We start from the raw sequence: 17,577 nt of genomic DNA, 5'->3' as shown, positions 1-17,577 counted from the left end.
AGTTGCTTATTCCTGTCTCTCCAGTATACATAGGTGTAGTTATACATGCTGAGGTGAGTAAATTCTGCACTGGAAGGGGGCAGTCAGAATTCTGACATCCATTACATTAGGTGACTAATATTTAATTGCTTCCCTTCTTGCATTCCTGATCAGTGAGCTGTTGGAGAGTATACTTACTTTCCATATTTTGCAGTCAGGTACCCACTACACAGACACCCTATCATTCCACCTACACAGTACATAGACACAATGAAGGACCACAATAATGTGAGTGTCTCCTGATGCAGCACAGAACCGTATCGCTCCAGCCAGGTTTCGTTGATAAACTTCTGAATGTACTGAAATGACAGGATTTCTGAATGACAGAAAAAGGGATTTGCTTTCCACTGATGCACTAATCACAATAGTTCTTTATTATGTTGACAACTTAAACGAATTAAATTAATAGTTATTACTAAAAGCATTGCTATGGGACTTTTGTTTCTAAATTTGGATTGATATTTCCTCTCATACAGCCTAACAGTGTAAAAGAATCTTTCAGAAATTGATTATACTCTTAAGCCTGTAGAATCCTGACTCTCCTACACCAAAATATTGGGACCTTTTGATGCTTGTGAAGTGCAAATGTTCTTGAGTGCAAGCAGACGATAGAAAGACAAAAGGGCTAAACTGAAGATTGAGACTCAATCAGCTAGTTTTTAACCTTTTTCTTCATGGCACAATCTTTAAGGAGGGTGCTCCAATATGTTGTTTCTACACATTGTTCATTTTTCATTTTAGAGATGTTAGAGAAGTTTTATGAAAGAAAAAAATAGTTTAAGGAGCTACCAAAACTTCCATTGTCCCTCCATCAGCTCTAGACCACAGCAGGAATAGTGTTGCCTTTCCGCTTTTTTCAGCTTTTCTGATATTCTGTGGGAAGTTGTCTTTGGCGTACAGCTCCTAACATTCATGCAAACTCCTTTGACAGTACAGTATTGGAAAGCTCTGGGAATACACACACATAGCAACCCCTAACAGATTTTTAGAGCGTCTTCAAAGTGTAAGGCCTAGTCCCATGAAGAGCAGTTACAGATACGATTTTATGAAAGCTTTGCTTACCGGAGAAGCATAATTGATCACAGACATTTGAAAACCAGATAGGTGGGTTCCACCAATTCCTAGCACCATAATCATTAGAAATAGCTTCCGGTACTGAACCTGCCAAAGATGATAAAACACACCCTAAGTTCCTGTTACCAGCATGGCTTTCAGACCATGAGTTTATGTATGAGATCTTATATCTTCACATTTCTATGATTAACAAGCCTTTAAAATGCAAAAAACACATTTTGAATTTTATAATAATCAAGCAAAATTGCTGGGAAATTGTTAAGATGCAAATCTGCCATTCCTTTATGTTCCTCTCCTGGTTATTAGCAGCCTGAAAAGATGCAGTCTCTGATTCTGTTAGTTCTGCTAGCCATAGAAATAATAATTAAAACCAAAACTTGAAAGCCTTGTTCAGATAGTTTGTGTTTCCTTTTGTACTAGTAAGAAGCTAAAACTTTCTTGAATCCTTTTTTCCTTAAACTTTGCCTCCTCAGAGAATTTGTTCACCAGTTTCCAGAGATTAATCATCTGTCCTCTTAAAACTTACTTTGTTTGCATTCCACTTTTATTATCCCCATAGAAAACTGCATCTTTAGAGCCCCTAATTGAATGACTCCTGTTTGAAATGCTGTGTTTCCATGATGTACACTGGATTTAGAGCACTCTTCACAAGCACATATGTTTTCAGGCACTTAGGTCACACTCTAAACGGATGAGTATACTCAAATATCCTTGAGAGTGCAGGGCAGTAGAGTGGGAGGGGTTTTCCTGTTTTGTCTTTTTCATTGCTGCTATTTTCTCTATCTTCCTCAAAATGCCTATTCTTTCCTGGTTTCCCAGGTCCTCTTCTAAATCTCTCACTCTTTTGTATTTCTAATATATTTTCTGGAGATGCCGTGTAGTCAGTTTTATTGCTGAATCAGTGTTGTCCCCAGCCTGTGCTCTGCTTCTCATTTTTGTTACAAGGAAGGACTGTTTGATTCCCTTTGCTGTAATCTTTAAAGATCATGCTGCTGTTAGTGACTAGGGCTAGAAGACAAAAATTTGGGTACTCACCAGGTCTGAGAGGAAACCAGCCATTTCCCCTTGAAACCCTGCCTGCTCTGAGAGCCCTTGTCAAGTCTGTCAGATGAGATACAGGTTTTCTGTGCTTAGATTATAAGAAGTTAACAGATTTAACAGAAGTTAAATTCTAACTATGTGGCTTTTAGTGTGTTGTGTCTTCCTCCAAAACTGGCCAGGGACAATTCTTGCTGGTTTAATTATTTTAAGACCCAGATACGCCAAGCCGATTACGACGCTGGTAAATGTTTATCCTACTTGTATTGAGAGCGATCCCCCTTACTTACACTGCTAAAACGACTGGTGTTCCTGTTGTGTGGGGAGTTAGATGATGCTACCATTTTTCCTTCAGGGGAACAGAGTCCCTCTTCATCTCTCTGACGTGACCCTGCTTAGGCAGAGTGTGTTTTCCTCCTCTCCAGTCTACCACAGAGATAAGCCACTTCGTATTGTAGCTGAGCTGTAATGCCTGTCTTCTTGCATGCTACAAAAATTTCAGTTCCTTGATGTGATTTGAACAATTTACCAATTGCAGGACATGAAGTATCTGAATATGGGCACTGAGAAGGAGCATGCTCCTCGCTAACACCCAGGTTTTATAGAGGGTCACACTGTTTCCAGAACCACTCAGAAACCTTACTATTACCTCTCTATAACAATGGAGATGGCCTGGAGTGTGCCAGAGTGGGGTGCTCATTCTGTTCTGGCTTGAGAGTTGATTTTAAGAATTATTTTCACCTTAAAAAAATTGATTTTGAATCAGCTAAAGACTTGACTGTTTACAAAGAGAGCAAGATAATTTTTGCTTCCTTCATGCTTCTATGTATTACGTGTAACGTTTCGTACTACGCTGAATACAACATAGTTCACTCTATACCACAAAAATGTAAGTGTCTCTGGTTAGTGCCAAAGGGGGAGGCAGGAAGGTGGGGTTACGGTTCTGAAGGCACCAGCAGCTTTGCTCAGGAGCATGGTGGAAGCACTGACGGTTTGCTTTTTATGTTACTGCAACTGACAGCAGCTCCACACTGTCCCCTGGGCTGTGTGCTGTGCAGCACAAGGTGAGCTTGCTGAGTCACACCTTGACCTTTCTCTGGCTGGATGTCCCAGTAATGCTTTAGCTCCAAAATCCTCTGCCTGTGCATCTTCCAGACCCCAATGATGTACAACCCTGGGACTTTGTCGGTCAGGATGGTGTCTTAATATTTGCTCCTTCCACGTATTTACCGATATCCTCTTTGAACTCTTGTAAACTTTTGTTGTTCCCAACTCCTGTGATGGAAAGGTCTAGTGAGCTACTTGAAAAATCCAGTGTCACTTCTTGCTTTCTGTCAGGAGACACTAAAAGCTACTTTTGAAATAATTACCCCTGTCTTTTGCTGTTTCCCTTGTTTTATATTTACTTTCCTTTTAACTTCTTCCAGTTCCTGTATCAAATTTGAATGTCGTATCTCTGTTTCCAGACCTTTTCATGCTGTACTGCTCCTTGCAAGTCCTTTTTTTTTTTTTTTCCTCCCTCTCAAATGGGTTCTGCCAGGCTAACAGCAAACCATTTTGCTGGACTCTGAAGCAGGGTTCAGGCACCTTAGAGTGGGAAGATGGGCAGGAATCAGATGAGCCTGAATGAACCAGAGGGGAAGGGAGGATTTTTTCTCTGAGCTGAGGATGGGAAGCTTGGCTGCTGGAAGGAAGGACACACATGGCAGCTCTGGATCTTTCTGGAAGGCCTTTTAAACACACTATCTGTGGCCAGATTTTAAGATCTGGTTGATCAGTCATTGCAGAGTCCTGTTCCTCCTGTTGTCTATGTTTCTCCCAGAATACTCATACTGCTGTCTCATTTCTATCTGGCCTCACACTTTTGTTCAGTGCTATAATATGTAAAAAGCAAGACTTAAATGCCTAGTAGAGTTTTTTAGTCATCTTCCTAAAGAAGAGGGCAGGACAATTCTTTCCACCTAGGATTTGAACACTACAAGAAACGTGCTTATTCCAGACCCAGTACCTGGCTCACCCAATACCCTTGGCTAGAAAGGATTTTGTTTTCAAAGATGCCATGTGTTGCACTTGTGTGATCCTGGAAATCAATAGATACATTGCAGATTCACAAGTACTACTTCAACCTTTATCCCAGTCCATGCAAGTTTATGGCAGTGTTAATGCTTTACCATGCTTTCCCTCTTGCAGACAGTATTTACTAGTAGGAGGAGAGAAGTCAGGCACGCTGGACAAGATCATGCTGTAGAAAGACATGTATAAAGAAATGAATTTTTAGTGTCTTATAAGACACTAAACATTTCTTCACTGGGAGCCAGTAAGGTTGAGAAAGACCAGGCCAAATAAAGATTTTTAAAATAATCCAGGTCTTACCTAATCCTTTCTTTTTAAAACATTTAAAAGTTTCTTCTTTTTTTTGTCCTGCACTTTTGACCAGAAGAATGAATGTTTGTTGGTTCTCTACTGTGGTAGTTTGCAATCCATGACATCTGGCCTTGAAGCTATAAACTTTGTCTAGCTTTTTTTGTAATATGATGATTACCATAGGAATGATGGCTGTGTTGGGGAAGTCCACTGCTCTTGGTATTAGCTCTTGGCACTGCTACAAATATTATTAGAGGATCGTGTGAAGATAAAATAGCAGGAGCCTTAGGGCTGTGAAAGAAACTAACGCTTAATATGCAGGCCCTTTTGCAAATTTTATCGTGTAGCATCTACAATAGTCAGTAGTGAAGATCTTATTTCCAGAACAAGACAGGCACAATATTCCTTGACCCCAGCAACGCACTCCCAGAAACAGGCCCTCCTCTGTCCCTGAGTCTTCAGTCAATGAAAACCAAATCCAGGCATGATCAGGTAGAATGTGTTTTCCTAGTCACTGCTTTTTTTTATTTCCTTCTCAGTAAAATGCAAAGCATGAAAAAGAGCAAGAGTGTGTCATGTCATATAGCAATGAAGACAAAAAGTTAAGCCCTTTTTACAATGTTTTGTAATGAAAATGTGATTGGGTACTCCAGGAGAGGCACCACTCTTTTTTTGTCTCGTCTATACCAGTTACTCTTGGGAACTCAATCCCATTGTAACCCAGTGTTCATTCTCTCTGACATGAAATAACTCCAGGCTGAAGACATGATACATAGTTATCGCTAATGAAGAAGGAGAACCTGCCCACTGTGGATTAGCCCACTCATTATTTCCTGCAACTCTGCTTCCTTTGCTCATGATTTCTTTCAGTGCTGATATATCCCTGTTTGTCCCAACACAAGAATCTCCACAATCTAGGCAACGTACCCGATTGCCAAGCAAGAGGTTTGGCTTGAGATGATAGGTTATGCTTGGGTGCTTCTCTAGCATTGTGTCTCCCTTACACCAGGACCTTATATCTCCTTTACATTTTTTTACTTCAGACATAGCAATGACACTCCCCCCCCAAAAAAAAAAAAAAAAAAAGGATGAAGACCATGCTGCAGGTCACAGAAGTGTGGTCATTAACCCTTCAAGAAAGTCCTAGTTGCCCCTGTACTATGTACTTGCTCTCAAGTCTAATTATAAGAGGGGGAAACATTGCATACCAGTTCTGGCTACTAATAGGCAAGGTACTCTTCTTTCACCAGATTAAAGAGCTAAACATCTGTTTTCATCTGGACTGAAGGTCCTTCTCTGGGAAAGGTCAGTAGCACTGACTTGTTAATAGGAGCAAATAATTTCAATGTGAAAGCTCTGTCTTCTTTTTCTCTCAATTTCACAAGTATGCTGTACATCTGAACTTTCCACACTTACTTCCTCCAATACCTGTGGAGTCCAAGTTTTGGTAAGAAAAATAGCAGACCCTGTATTTTCAGTTTACACAGCTAATAACTTGCAGGGACTGGCAAAGATCTTATCTCTTTATACACTGTGTTTAATTTTTTTCTGCAGAGGATTTAATTCAGCTCATATTTCAGCAACTGGAGAGAACCACCATTCATCCTGCACCCTGCACTACAGGTGATTATTTTTAAAATACACATGCGTGCTGTTTGTGGAGCAACGGATTCTCTCTTGCTTGGTGAGGCTTCTGGGCACTACAGTAGTAAAAGAGTGAAATATGGAGTGGAGAGTTTGCTATTACAGTCTAGTAACAATCTTCACGGAGCAGTTACTCTGCTGTACAGCTGACTGTCTCTTCTTTCCACGGTAGTTCAGGCAGTTGAACTCCTCCATGACCTGCAGTATGGTCTTTCCTTTGGTCTCTGGCATCACCAGGAAGACAAAAATAGCCATGGACAGACAGTACGTCAGGAAAATGATGAAACAGAAACTACCAAGACCTTCCTATAGGAAAAGAAAGAGACAAAATGTGTTCATATATATTGATCAAGATTTCTTTCTCTTATGATATGGAGTTTCTAGGTTTGTATTTACTAAAAAACTTGGTCAGGGATACAGCTGATGTAAACCCTGCTTGCTGCCACCTAGGGAATGGCACCGAGTGGTAAGATGAACCAATTCTCCTTTCCTGTTTTAAGGAGGAAAGTTGTATGCTCAGCAGACATTGAATGTCATTGCTTGACAATTCGGAGAAGTGCTGAGCCACAGTTACTCTTCCTTTCTGCTCCACGCTTCTCAGTCAGTGCTAGACTGGGGAAGGTATGTAGCGTATTAGCTCTGTCCCTCCTTGCACAGTCCAAAACTGCAAAGGCTTTAGTTTCCTGCTACTTACTAGTGCTCGGTGAGATCTCTGGGACTGCCCATTTTCCACATTAGCCCCAAAGGAGATGCACATACAGGAGAAAGGGGGAAAAGAAGGGAGCCCATCATGACATTCAAATGATGTCTGACAGTGTTGGTGCCTTTGTCACCGCTTCCATGTTTGCCACTGTCACACTCTGTGTGTAGAGTTAGAAGCATTTTGTGGTTTTGCTATGCTTTCACTAGATATCTGGGTAAAAAGAAAGAGGTCATCAGAACTGCAATTAGTTTGGGCTCTGTCTTTCACAAGAAGTGTTGAAAAAGAGAAGTACGCTCTGGGTTCGAGAAGGGTCTAACCTCCACTGAACTGAAGCAAAATAGCCTACTTTGCTTACCACAATAAAAGGGAACAAAAGTCCAAGGATGAAGAGTTGGATCCAGTTTGTAGCACCATTAAAAACATAAGCAGCTGGTCTGTATGACTGAATAAATATTTCTGTGGGCAAGGGGCATACTACTGCAGCTGAAAAAAATGTTGGAGAAAAAAGGAAGTTTAGAAAATTTGCAAGATGCTTCTGTAACTCACACTTTGTATTGCCACATAAGTTAATGGTTTTAACTGACCTGGAAGTGTTTGAGGTTCTGCTTGGCTCTTCAGGAGGAAGGCATGTAGAATTGCAATATGAGTCCCATGGAGAGGACAAGGGGGAATGGCCATAAGTTGCTCTTGGGGAGATTACGATTGGACACGAGAGGGAAATTTTTCACAGTGAGGGCAGTCACCACTGGAATAATCTCCCCAGGGAAGGGGTTGGCTCGGCCACGTTGGACACCTTCAGGAGTCGGCTGGACAGGGTGCTGGGCCATCTTGTCTAGGCTGTGCTCTGCCTAGAAAGGTTGGACTAGATGATCCCTGAGGTCCCTTCCAACCTGGGATTCTGTGATTCTGTGAAACGAAGTTTTACCTCCTACCACAGTATGGAGGGGAACATCTACCCTTGCGCTGAATTAGGAGTAGGGGTTCATGCTAACTGTGGAACAGCTATGCCTGGGACCTCTCCTAAAGGCTGCAGTGAGGAAGGAATGAATATATGAAACTGTTCCAGTAGAAAATACCAACCTGGCCCGATGCCAAAGCTCATGATGAAAATAAAGATAAGTGCAACAGAGCAGTATGGTACCCAGGAAAATGAATCCTATGGTAGGAAATGAAAAGCAAATAAAATCAGAAATTAAAATTTTATTTATCCAGCTCCATTAGAAACATTCATCACTGCTAAGTATGTTAATGTTAAGAAAGCATCTGTTTCCTCTACTTCCAGAAACTTCATAAGGAGATAGTCTTGGCAGTGATCATGGATGTATGAAGCTATTGGCTTGATCTGCATATACATGGCTGGGAACAGACCTCTGTTATTATGATGGTTAGCCCCAAAAATACTTATACTCCTACTAAAAAGTGATTTGTGGGGGGGGAGGTAGTAATGATATCTGCCATACAATAAAGCATGAAGACAGGACACAGGTCTAATGCATAAGTGGGGTCTTACCTGTAGTGAAAGCGTGACTGTGAGGAGCCCTAAAGCCAAAGCCATAACACTGTAGCTTTTCCACAGCAGTGCCTTCCTCCCTGCACGCTCAATTAGGAAACCCTGCAACCAGGAGGACACACTGTCAGCTCCCACGGACAGACCTTAAAGGCAGGCACTGGTGAGCTGCTCTGGTAGGTGCCTTCACCATCTCTGAAGAGTTGGGGACTGGGATAAGAGACCTCCTCTGGGAGGGTGAGAAAAGGCATCTGGGGGACTGAGCAGGACCAGGAGCTGCAGGGAGTTGGGTGGAAGGTAGGGAGGTGCAGGGCTGCAGGGAACATTGCCTGGGCAGAGGATGCCTGAGGGGGGCACGCTGCAGGCAAAGGATAGCCAGGGAGGACAGCAAAGTGGAAATGCTTGCACTGTTAATTGCCATGAATCCTACAGCCACGAGTCCTACTGACAAGCGGACACAGGGACTGTCATCTGCCCTATGTACAGAGAGGAAATGGGGCTCCCAAGGCTTGCTCAGGCTGCACTGACTTTGAAGGAAAGACCCTCCTGTCCTCCCATAAACTGAATATAAATGCCCATGTTTGCAGGACGTGTGGAGATGATTTTGTGTGATCAGTGCAAAGTACTATAGTTGATCTGTTGCAGAAGTTTGATTCCTGAAGCTCCATTTACAGTAGTTCTAAAGATTGACATGAACCATGCATTGCAGCAGAAGGAAATTCAGCTGAAGAGCCACTTACACAGAGGACTGTGGTGAGGATCTCGGTGATCCCAACTCCCAGGGAGACATAGTGGATTTGATCAGGGGGGATTCCAGCCTTTATAAAGATATTGTATGCATAAAAGTAAACCTGGAAAGAATAGAAATGTGTGGAGGTTGTACCCATATCATCATGTTTACACTAGCTTCTGTCTTTTTTGACAGAAAATAACTAATCAGGCCCTAACAAAAGAGCAAATCTTCTTGATTTCAGTAACTAATCCTCAGTGTTTTCACAAGGCTTATTTGTGCAGAACAGCTTTTACTAGCAGCTCTGTCTTGAACTCAGTAACAAATACAGCCTTTTTCTTCTTTTTTTGCTTGCTTTTAGCACAGCCTTTGTCTTATGGTAAAGGTTATAATTCTAGCTGACATATCTTTCACAGGTTTTAGTGTCTCATGTACTTCGAATGAGGAGCCTACAGAAATGTGGGCAATACATACTAAGCAAATGGTTTAAATTGTCTTTCTACATCATCTTTAAGTCTTTGCAGTGATTTTGAGAGTCACTATTTTTCCAGATGTAAGCACTTCTAATGCACAAGAAATTCCACTGTTAATACCCTCAATTTCTACTGGTCCTTCGTGGTATAGTTACTGCTGCATTAGTGGGGGTAGAAAGGGGTCTTATGAATCTTGAAGTCTTTCTGAATTTGCAAAATTAACCTGGATTTTTGAACATTTATGCTTTTACTGTAAGCTTATTTTCTACAATAACTATTCCAATACTCAATAGTGTCTACTGAAACATAGATAGAGATATTTCCAGAGAAAAGATATATTAGAAAGTATATATCAGTAACTTTCACATATATTACTGGGATGTTGTAATTGTCTATAATGTGAGAAAGTGCAAAGTTAAAGGATTTAGAAAGAAACCCAAAGAGGTAAGAGTACGGAAATACACTATCAGTGTACATTACAAATCTAACTCAGTCTCTACTGAAATGGCTGAACAATTTTGGGCAGTGCATTCTGGAGTTCAGAGACCCAGAGGAGGTTATGCTGTTCTTTACTTGCTCTGTGTTTGAGATTTTATTTTATCCCCTTCTATTCTCTTATCATAATCGCGTAATCCATTGAGATGCCTTCAGATGTCACTTGCTAAAACACAGTTCTCGACTTATCCCAGGTCCCAAACTTCCATGGGAAAAGATTACCATAAACAGTAACAACTGTTCCCCTCCTTTCAGCCACTATTGTAATCAGCATTTTACTACTTGTTGCAGAGCTTACTTTCTTCCAAGAAACTGTAAGCAATCTAGAAAGAAAAGTAGGACACGTACCACATTGACGCCAATTAACTGCATGCATGAGGAGACAAGAAAGAGAGTGATGAACTGCCAACGGACAGCTTTGTCACGAAAAAGATCACAAACACTCTTAGCCTTCTCTCCACGGATGGCTTCTTGCTCTGCCATCATGTCATCTATTTCAGCCATATGGTCAGCGTCGCCCCAGAGCTGCTTCACAGCTGGAAGGAGAGGGAGAGAGAACATGACTCCTGGTCCAAGTTCACCACCACAGACGAATTCAGAGGATTACTTCCTGCCTTGCAGAGTCTTATTTGAGCTTCAGGCTCTTCGCTTGTGTGAACTTCCTAGAGGTCTGGGTTCAGATTAGACACAGGTCCAGTTCATTGTTATCTATTTTTACCCATAAATCTTGATCACAACCCTACCTTTGGCCAATGGCTGCTTACAGTGTTTCAGGGTAATTCATGCCTAAATTTTTACCAATTCTTCCCCAAATACCCTCCTGCTAAAGGTGTAGTTCTAGTACATACACCAAAACACAGACAAGGAAAAATGACTCCTACATTAAAAGATAAGTCTACATCCAAAGAATTCTCTCTTTTGATAGTTAAGAACCCACAATGGCTGTTTCTCTGTTTATGTCAGTAGTCACTGTTAGGGTTCTTGAAGAACTGGAATGCTTACAGATATGGCATGACAGTAAAGAGCATCCCTTTCTTACAGAGAGCCAGAAGGTACTGTATCCACACCCTGTTCAGGGCAGAATCTGTATTCATGCAAATACAAGCTCTGTGTGATCACATCCCTCAGAGTATACTGGCAGAGTGTAAGGGAACTACGAGTACCAAGAGCACTTAATATCCAAGCAGAAGAGGCTGTCTTTCATTACAGCTGAAGGTGGTTTCAGAGCCTAATGACCAAGCATCTGTTTCCCAACTGTACCTCTCTTCCAGGCTCTTGTTGGGCTTCACTGTATTTTCCACTTTTTGCAAAAAGGAATGCTTTGTGGTCCATATCCTTACCTTTGATGCACCCCTCCTTGTCCTTTTTGTCAATGAGCAGGTAGCGGGGAGAGTCTGGGAAGAAGGGGAGGGTGAGAAGCTGAATGAGGGCAGGAAGTGCATTGACTGCCATGAGAATCGGCCAGAGAGCATCTACTCCGAGGACTTCTCTGAAACAAAACCAGCAGAGCAAGAGGAGCTAAGCAACCATGTGCACTGGCCATGTGAGCACACACAGAGACAGGGTGGTCCCTCAGCCGTGCTGCATGTGTCCTGGCAGCTCTTACCCAGAAGTCTCCAGCATTTCTCAGCCCAGAAAAATTAAAATCTCGATGGGAGGCAGAAGGGTAGGGCAGAGTGCTGTTACCTGCAGCACACGAATCACACAGTATTGCCACCTGTTGCTCAGTGGCGAGTGCAGCAAGGCTAACTGCATTCTCCTGCAACAGCTGAAGACCCACAGGGAGGAAGAGTGTCCCAGCACAAGCGCTGAAGAAAGAATCCACAGAGGCTGATCCTTCTGTTTCTGATCCAAAGAGTCTTGGGTTACAATGAGGACAGGATTCCTGGGTTATCAGCCTGATACTGACTGTCCCAAATAGCTGCTGAGTTTCCTGCAGCTTTGAGAACACTGTGGCCAGAATGACGTGTGCCTGGAAATGGGACAGACCGTCTTTGGCACAGGACAGGCAGAAGGAGCCTGTGTTGGGGCGGGAATGAATCCATCATAGGTTTCTGTTTTGTGTGTGTGTGTTTGATGGGTGGGTGTGCCGGTTTGTGTGTATTTTCAAGAAAGTTGAATAGACCTGACATTTTCTGCTGCTTCCAAAAAAATAAAAATTAAAGGTTGGTTCTTACAAAAGATGGATTTCTTACAAACCCATTGAAATCTGCTAAAGGTTTTAATTATCTGTATTTTGATCTATCTTTGCTGGGAAGCAACACTGTTCTTCAGGGTTAAATGTTTTGTATGATTTCTCTTTCCCATTCACTTAAGTCAGGAATTTTGGCTGAACTAATTCAGTCTGACTGCCTAGGATACCCTGAAAACATGTCTAAAAACAGTTGCTGATTTGCCTATCCATAGGCTTGCATTGACAGATGTGTATATTTTAATAACAGAACAAGTAAATTGGTCTCAGACCCCCTTACCTGAGACCCAGAGCAAATCCTACAAACTTTCCGATGGCAGTGGCAGTAGAAGCTGTTATGGCAATCAGGCCGCGGAGCTTCAGTGGGGCACATTCCCCAGCATACATGAGATGGATAATCAGAGCTAAACCTGCAGTGACAAATGACTGTCAGGGAAATTCAGACTCCCATAGGTCTGGTGTTTTGGAGGGGACCATTATGGGCAAAGCACATAAGGTTAGGCTCTGAGATACCGTTTTGACTACACTGAGTATATGTCTGCCTCACAGGAAGCATGTTTCCAGTACTGTGGCCTTACGTGTTTGCTAAATATTTAACTAAGCAATTATGTTCCCCTGGGAAATCTGTTCTTCACTGGGCTGGCCACATATACTGGATCACTATTGCTCCCTTTAATCTCAGATTATATATTTCAATACCTACTTAGGATGCTATGTGCCTTATTATGTGCTTTAAACCAACAAGTTATCAAATGCTGTATATTCCATTTGCTCCGTGAATGAATGAATGGATATTTATCCTCTCAAATTTTTTTTGCTGATTAGTATTACCTTTATCTAGCTGCTCAGGGATTGAAAACACTGGCAGAATGTAACCTTCTGAGGCATCTGGAAATCAGAATTGCCCAGCTTGAAAACCATTCCCTTGTCTGTAATATGGAAGGCAGTATCAGCCACAACAAGTAGCAATAGAAACAGAGGTCAGCTTTCTATTGAGTGAGCATGCTCCTCTGAAATATTGCATGTTTGGGCTTTTTCACAAATTGTGAGCACTTTTTATATGGACTGGATGTAAAGATAATGAGAAATGGAGATGCCACACATTATTAATTTTCTTATGTTTGTATTTTTCTCATTTAATTAAAAATGCATTCAGTAATCAGGCCCTCTGCAGGGTTTAGTAAAAATCTGTGATACATATACTCAGTCTGGTAAATCCCTGTGACCCTCAGTCACTGCTCTCCCAACTATTTAATACCATAGGTAGGAATGCTAATTTACCTCCACACACTCCGGAAAATAATCTTCCAGCAATGATCATCTCAAAGGATCCACACAGCCGGCTAAGTCCCATCAGAGTTGCGCTCAGCAGAGCAGGGATATTGGTGAACAGCATGGCCTTCTTCCTGGAATTCATTTAAATTAGTGTAACTATAAATATTGTCCGTGTGTCATTCACAGCCTGACAGAAGTGTACCATGGTTAAAGACTTTGTGCTGGCTTCTGAGATCAGCTGCAGTGAAGTAAATGGGAAATGTGAATAGGAAAACTTTGTCACAGACTGATAAGCTAGTTGAAGCTTTTGATGCCTCTAGTGGAGCCAAGATCTACACTGAACAACAAGCTTTGTGAGCGGTTGTCTGTGAAGGGCTGCCCACAGTGCCGCTTTACAAATAGTGTTTCTCCCAAGATGCACTCACTTATTTTTGCAGTCGTGGGTGTAAACAGAAAGATTAATGTAATCAATATTCCTACCTTCCAAATCTAACAGACAAATATCCAGCAGACAAGGATCCCAGAAGCCCACCGATGCTGTAAATGGACACAACAAAGGACCACATCAAAGTAATCGTCTCTTCACTGGGAGAGGAGCTGTATCTCTTCAGCCAGGTCTCATGGATGAAACTTTTGATGTACTTTAAAAGAAAAACAGAAAGCAATGGACTCAGTCAACATGTTTTTGCATAATTGTACCTTTTTTTTTTTTAACTTCTCTTACCTACTTACTGGTCTTTTTGATACGTTTCTATCGACACCTTGGTTGAAATTGTAGCCCTGGTGAAATCAAAAGGAATTTTGCCACTAACATCCCTGGAGTTAAAGTTTTAGTAACAAGATGCAATAAATAAGCCAATGAATTAATACATCGATATTAAATATCAACAGTGAGTGCCATTAAGAGGGTGGCACATTGGTCTTTTGTTTATGTGCTAAACCCTGATTGTTTTGTTATCCAATCTTCCCCTCCATTCCCACTTGTCTGTCTTGTCCATCTGTTGCATCCCGTCTGATGCCTTGGGTGAAATCTAGGTTTGACTTCAACTGACTTCAGTGAGACCAGGATTTGTCCCTCATTGTGGCCCATTGTGGGGGTCTTTCTGACCTACTGTCCATAACCTCCATGGCACCCTCATTCTTGATGAGGGTTCCCAACGTGGTGATAGTATGAGCTCAATGTCCTCAGCGCTATTCAGGATGAGAAGCACCTCTCCTAATTTTCAATTTCCAGATGCAGGTATCAGTGCTGATCTCAGCTCTAGAGCTGAACTCCTTCCCTGTCCTATTTCACCTCACAGTCACTTAGACTAGTGTGTGTGGCCAAGGACATGGTTCAAAGGACTCCCTGAGCGCTGGAAAGAGGAGAATGTCCTGTGAGCAATCCAACCCAGTAAGGGGAAAATGTCTGACTTTATAGACACCACTCATCCTCCCCTTTCCCAGTTCTGTCACACCAGACAAAAGTTAAAACCCAATGAAACACAAGAGCAATAGCAGCTACTCTTAGAACCAAGAAACCACATCAAGTCTAGTGTTGAGAGCAGAAGTGAAAAAGTTAGTGATTGCAAATAGTGGCAGGAATGCATGACAACATTGAAATCCATGCTGGCAGCTCAATTTTTTCAACTGTCCATGCTTACCTCAGCGGGAGAATTTATAATGGAGACCTGCAACCCATACTGGAAAGCTCCACCAATGCCCAGGACAAAAGCCAGGAGGAAGAGATTGTAGCTCATTTTCTGACAGGAAATAAAAACAGCAAACAAAGCTAGTATAGCTATTCAGACATGCCCTTTTTTACCTTCAGGAACCCTTACAGCTTGAGCAATGTTACGCACATGCCTCCTCTGAGACCAAGGAGGCAGCGCGGAGTGCAACAGACGACCACAGCTACTAAAGTGCAGGATGGTGAGAAATTTGAGGAGAAACAGAGCTGTTCCTATACTTCCTTGACTGGAAAGGATTATTTTCCATCGTTTGGTGTTTACATCTCTCAGATACTTTGTTATTCATAACTCCTTTATTGTGGAGTACTTTTTCAGTCTTCTAGCCTTTCTCCAGCTATTACATCATGCAGCTTTTTTTTTTTGTTGCTCTGCTCTGAATGCCCTTGTTTTGTCTTCCTCTGTTATGTAGCAGACATTAAATATAAATATGCTCGTAAATACAGTTTTCTTTGTTTCTAAAAATAATTCCTTGCAAGATATTAGATATCTTTCAGGTACAACCTCATACTATTATTTTAACCATATCTGATTCAGATTTACTTTCCTTTCTGTACTTAATTTATACAGCAGGTATTTTAGAATAGCAGAAATGAAAAAAAAATATGTACTGCAAAAATTCTGTTTGGGTAAAAAAAAGAGAAACATATACCAACTTGCATGCAAAGGTAGTCATCTCAGCTTGCAGGCTAGGTCTTTCCTGACGCTTTCTTTTGTTACTTTGGAAAAAGTCACTCTATATATAGAGAAAGAGGCACCTGAGATAATATTTCAACATGTGATTTCATTCTTTCTCAGTGTTTACACTCCTTTGGTTTGTCATGAAGTTCTTGCTATTTGGTTTGTCATTGTGTTGGTTACTGATGAAACTGAGGATAATTTTGGTGAGCTGTGCATTCATGTCAGGTCACTAGGGAAGAGAAGCTCCATCAGCGGCTGACAGGCAATAAGAGCTGCAGGAGATGAGTAAAGGACAATAAAAAAGGCATTGCTGGAAGCCAAAGTCCAGGAACTAGCGCAAACTAGAGTGAACTGGCTTGGACTCCCCAAGTCATAGGTTGGGTAATCAGTTATTACATTTAAAGGAAAAGTTCCTGACTGCTACTTTGAGTCTCAGTACAGCAAAGCCTTCTGAAGCCTGACTTGACCAAGCCTGACTAAGCCTGTGCATTCAACTCTTGAATTATGGGGTCAGTTGACACTCTAAGATTAATGCTTATGGCTTGACAAGTCTGTATCCCTGTAATATATGGTAGATGCTAGGAAAGTTGAATGTCAGATTTAAGTCCTGACTGTAAAATTAATAAATGACATCTTTACTTTTATCCATAATTCTCAAAGGGCCTCTTTATCTAGCAGTCTCCAAGATGGTTCTGTTAAAAGGCTTTTACAAGTTATTCAAACAGCTTAACAGCTTAGGGGGTAATTTCTTCTCCTGGTGAGTGGCTGCACTTGCCTTGCAATATTCCAGGCCGCATCTCTTTTCATGGTCACTATCAGAGCTTCTTTCTCGTATAAAACACTAAAGAGATGCAAGTGATTGCTTTGCCTTGGGAACCCACCACAATGAATGGAAAGGCTGTTCCAACCAGAAATAGGTTGAACCAGAGCGGGGAGCCACAGATCATGTAAGTAGCTGGCCAGGACATTTGAGCAAAAGCCTCTGTGGGCAGAACTCATGTTACACCAGATGAAAAAGAAATGGCAAGAAAGTTATTAATACTGTTGACATTATATTAAAAACAAGAGAACACATACTGACAAGCAAACCCAACATGACATATATGAGAACAGTAAATTGTTACTCAGTAAATTATTCTCACTAGTCAACAATGCCAGAACAAGTGGTAATAGAGATTAACTGCAGTGGGAAGTTTTAGGTTAAATATTAAGGACTGGCTAATTATTCAAACTGTCTCATGTTAGAATGAACTGCCAGGAAAGGTTTTGTAATCCACATTATTCTCACCAGGACCCAGCTGTGAGAATGGCTTATAATTAATTCAACCCTATGGCACTGTAGCGACTGGGACAAGAAATTTCTGCCAACTCATGTGGCATGTGACACTGGCAGCTTGGTTCTTTTTTTACCTGCCTTCCTTCAAATTCACGTACGTGAACAGAGCCTCACATCTACTCACACACCAAGCAAACATCTGCACACACAGAGCCTGTGTACTGCCCCCAAAACCACAGAAACGAATTGATTCTGCCAAGAAAATGCATGTTAGTAGGCTAATTGTGCTTCCAGGTATCTGCAAGTAAATAATCAGTTGACGTAGCCAGCCATCAGATTAATGTAACCATCAATCTCAAG

General features: G+C 41.7%; 1 protein-coding gene across 1 annotated transcript in view; it reads right to left on the bottom strand.

The window, feature by feature from the left end:
• The window catches only part of LOC142065032 (uncharacterized), a 48,927-nt gene that overhangs the window by 13,349 nt on the left and 18,001 nt on the right, over nucleotides 1-17,577 (bottom strand). The window contains 11 exon segments of the mRNA XM_075110750.1: nucleotides 178-338; nucleotides 1,102-1,200; nucleotides 2,149-2,195; nucleotides 3,382-3,482; nucleotides 6,263-6,465; nucleotides 7,218-7,345; nucleotides 7,943-8,018; nucleotides 8,373-8,474; nucleotides 9,110-9,220; nucleotides 10,416-10,603; nucleotides 11,408-11,556. Coding sequence (XP_074966851.1) covers nucleotides 178-338; nucleotides 1,102-1,200; nucleotides 2,149-2,195; nucleotides 3,382-3,482; nucleotides 6,263-6,465; nucleotides 7,218-7,345; nucleotides 7,943-8,018; nucleotides 8,373-8,474; nucleotides 9,110-9,220; nucleotides 10,416-10,603; nucleotides 11,408-11,556 — 1,365 coding nt within the window.

The sequence above is a fragment of the Phalacrocorax aristotelis genome, chromosome 15, assembly GCF_949628215.1.
Source record: "Phalacrocorax aristotelis chromosome 15, bGulAri2.1, whole genome shotgun sequence".
Lineage (NCBI taxonomy): Eukaryota > Metazoa > Chordata > Aves > Suliformes > Phalacrocoracidae > Phalacrocorax > Phalacrocorax aristotelis.
The sequence above is the reverse complement of the archived record's forward strand: the minus strand, read 5'-3'. Positions and strand labels throughout refer to the sequence as shown.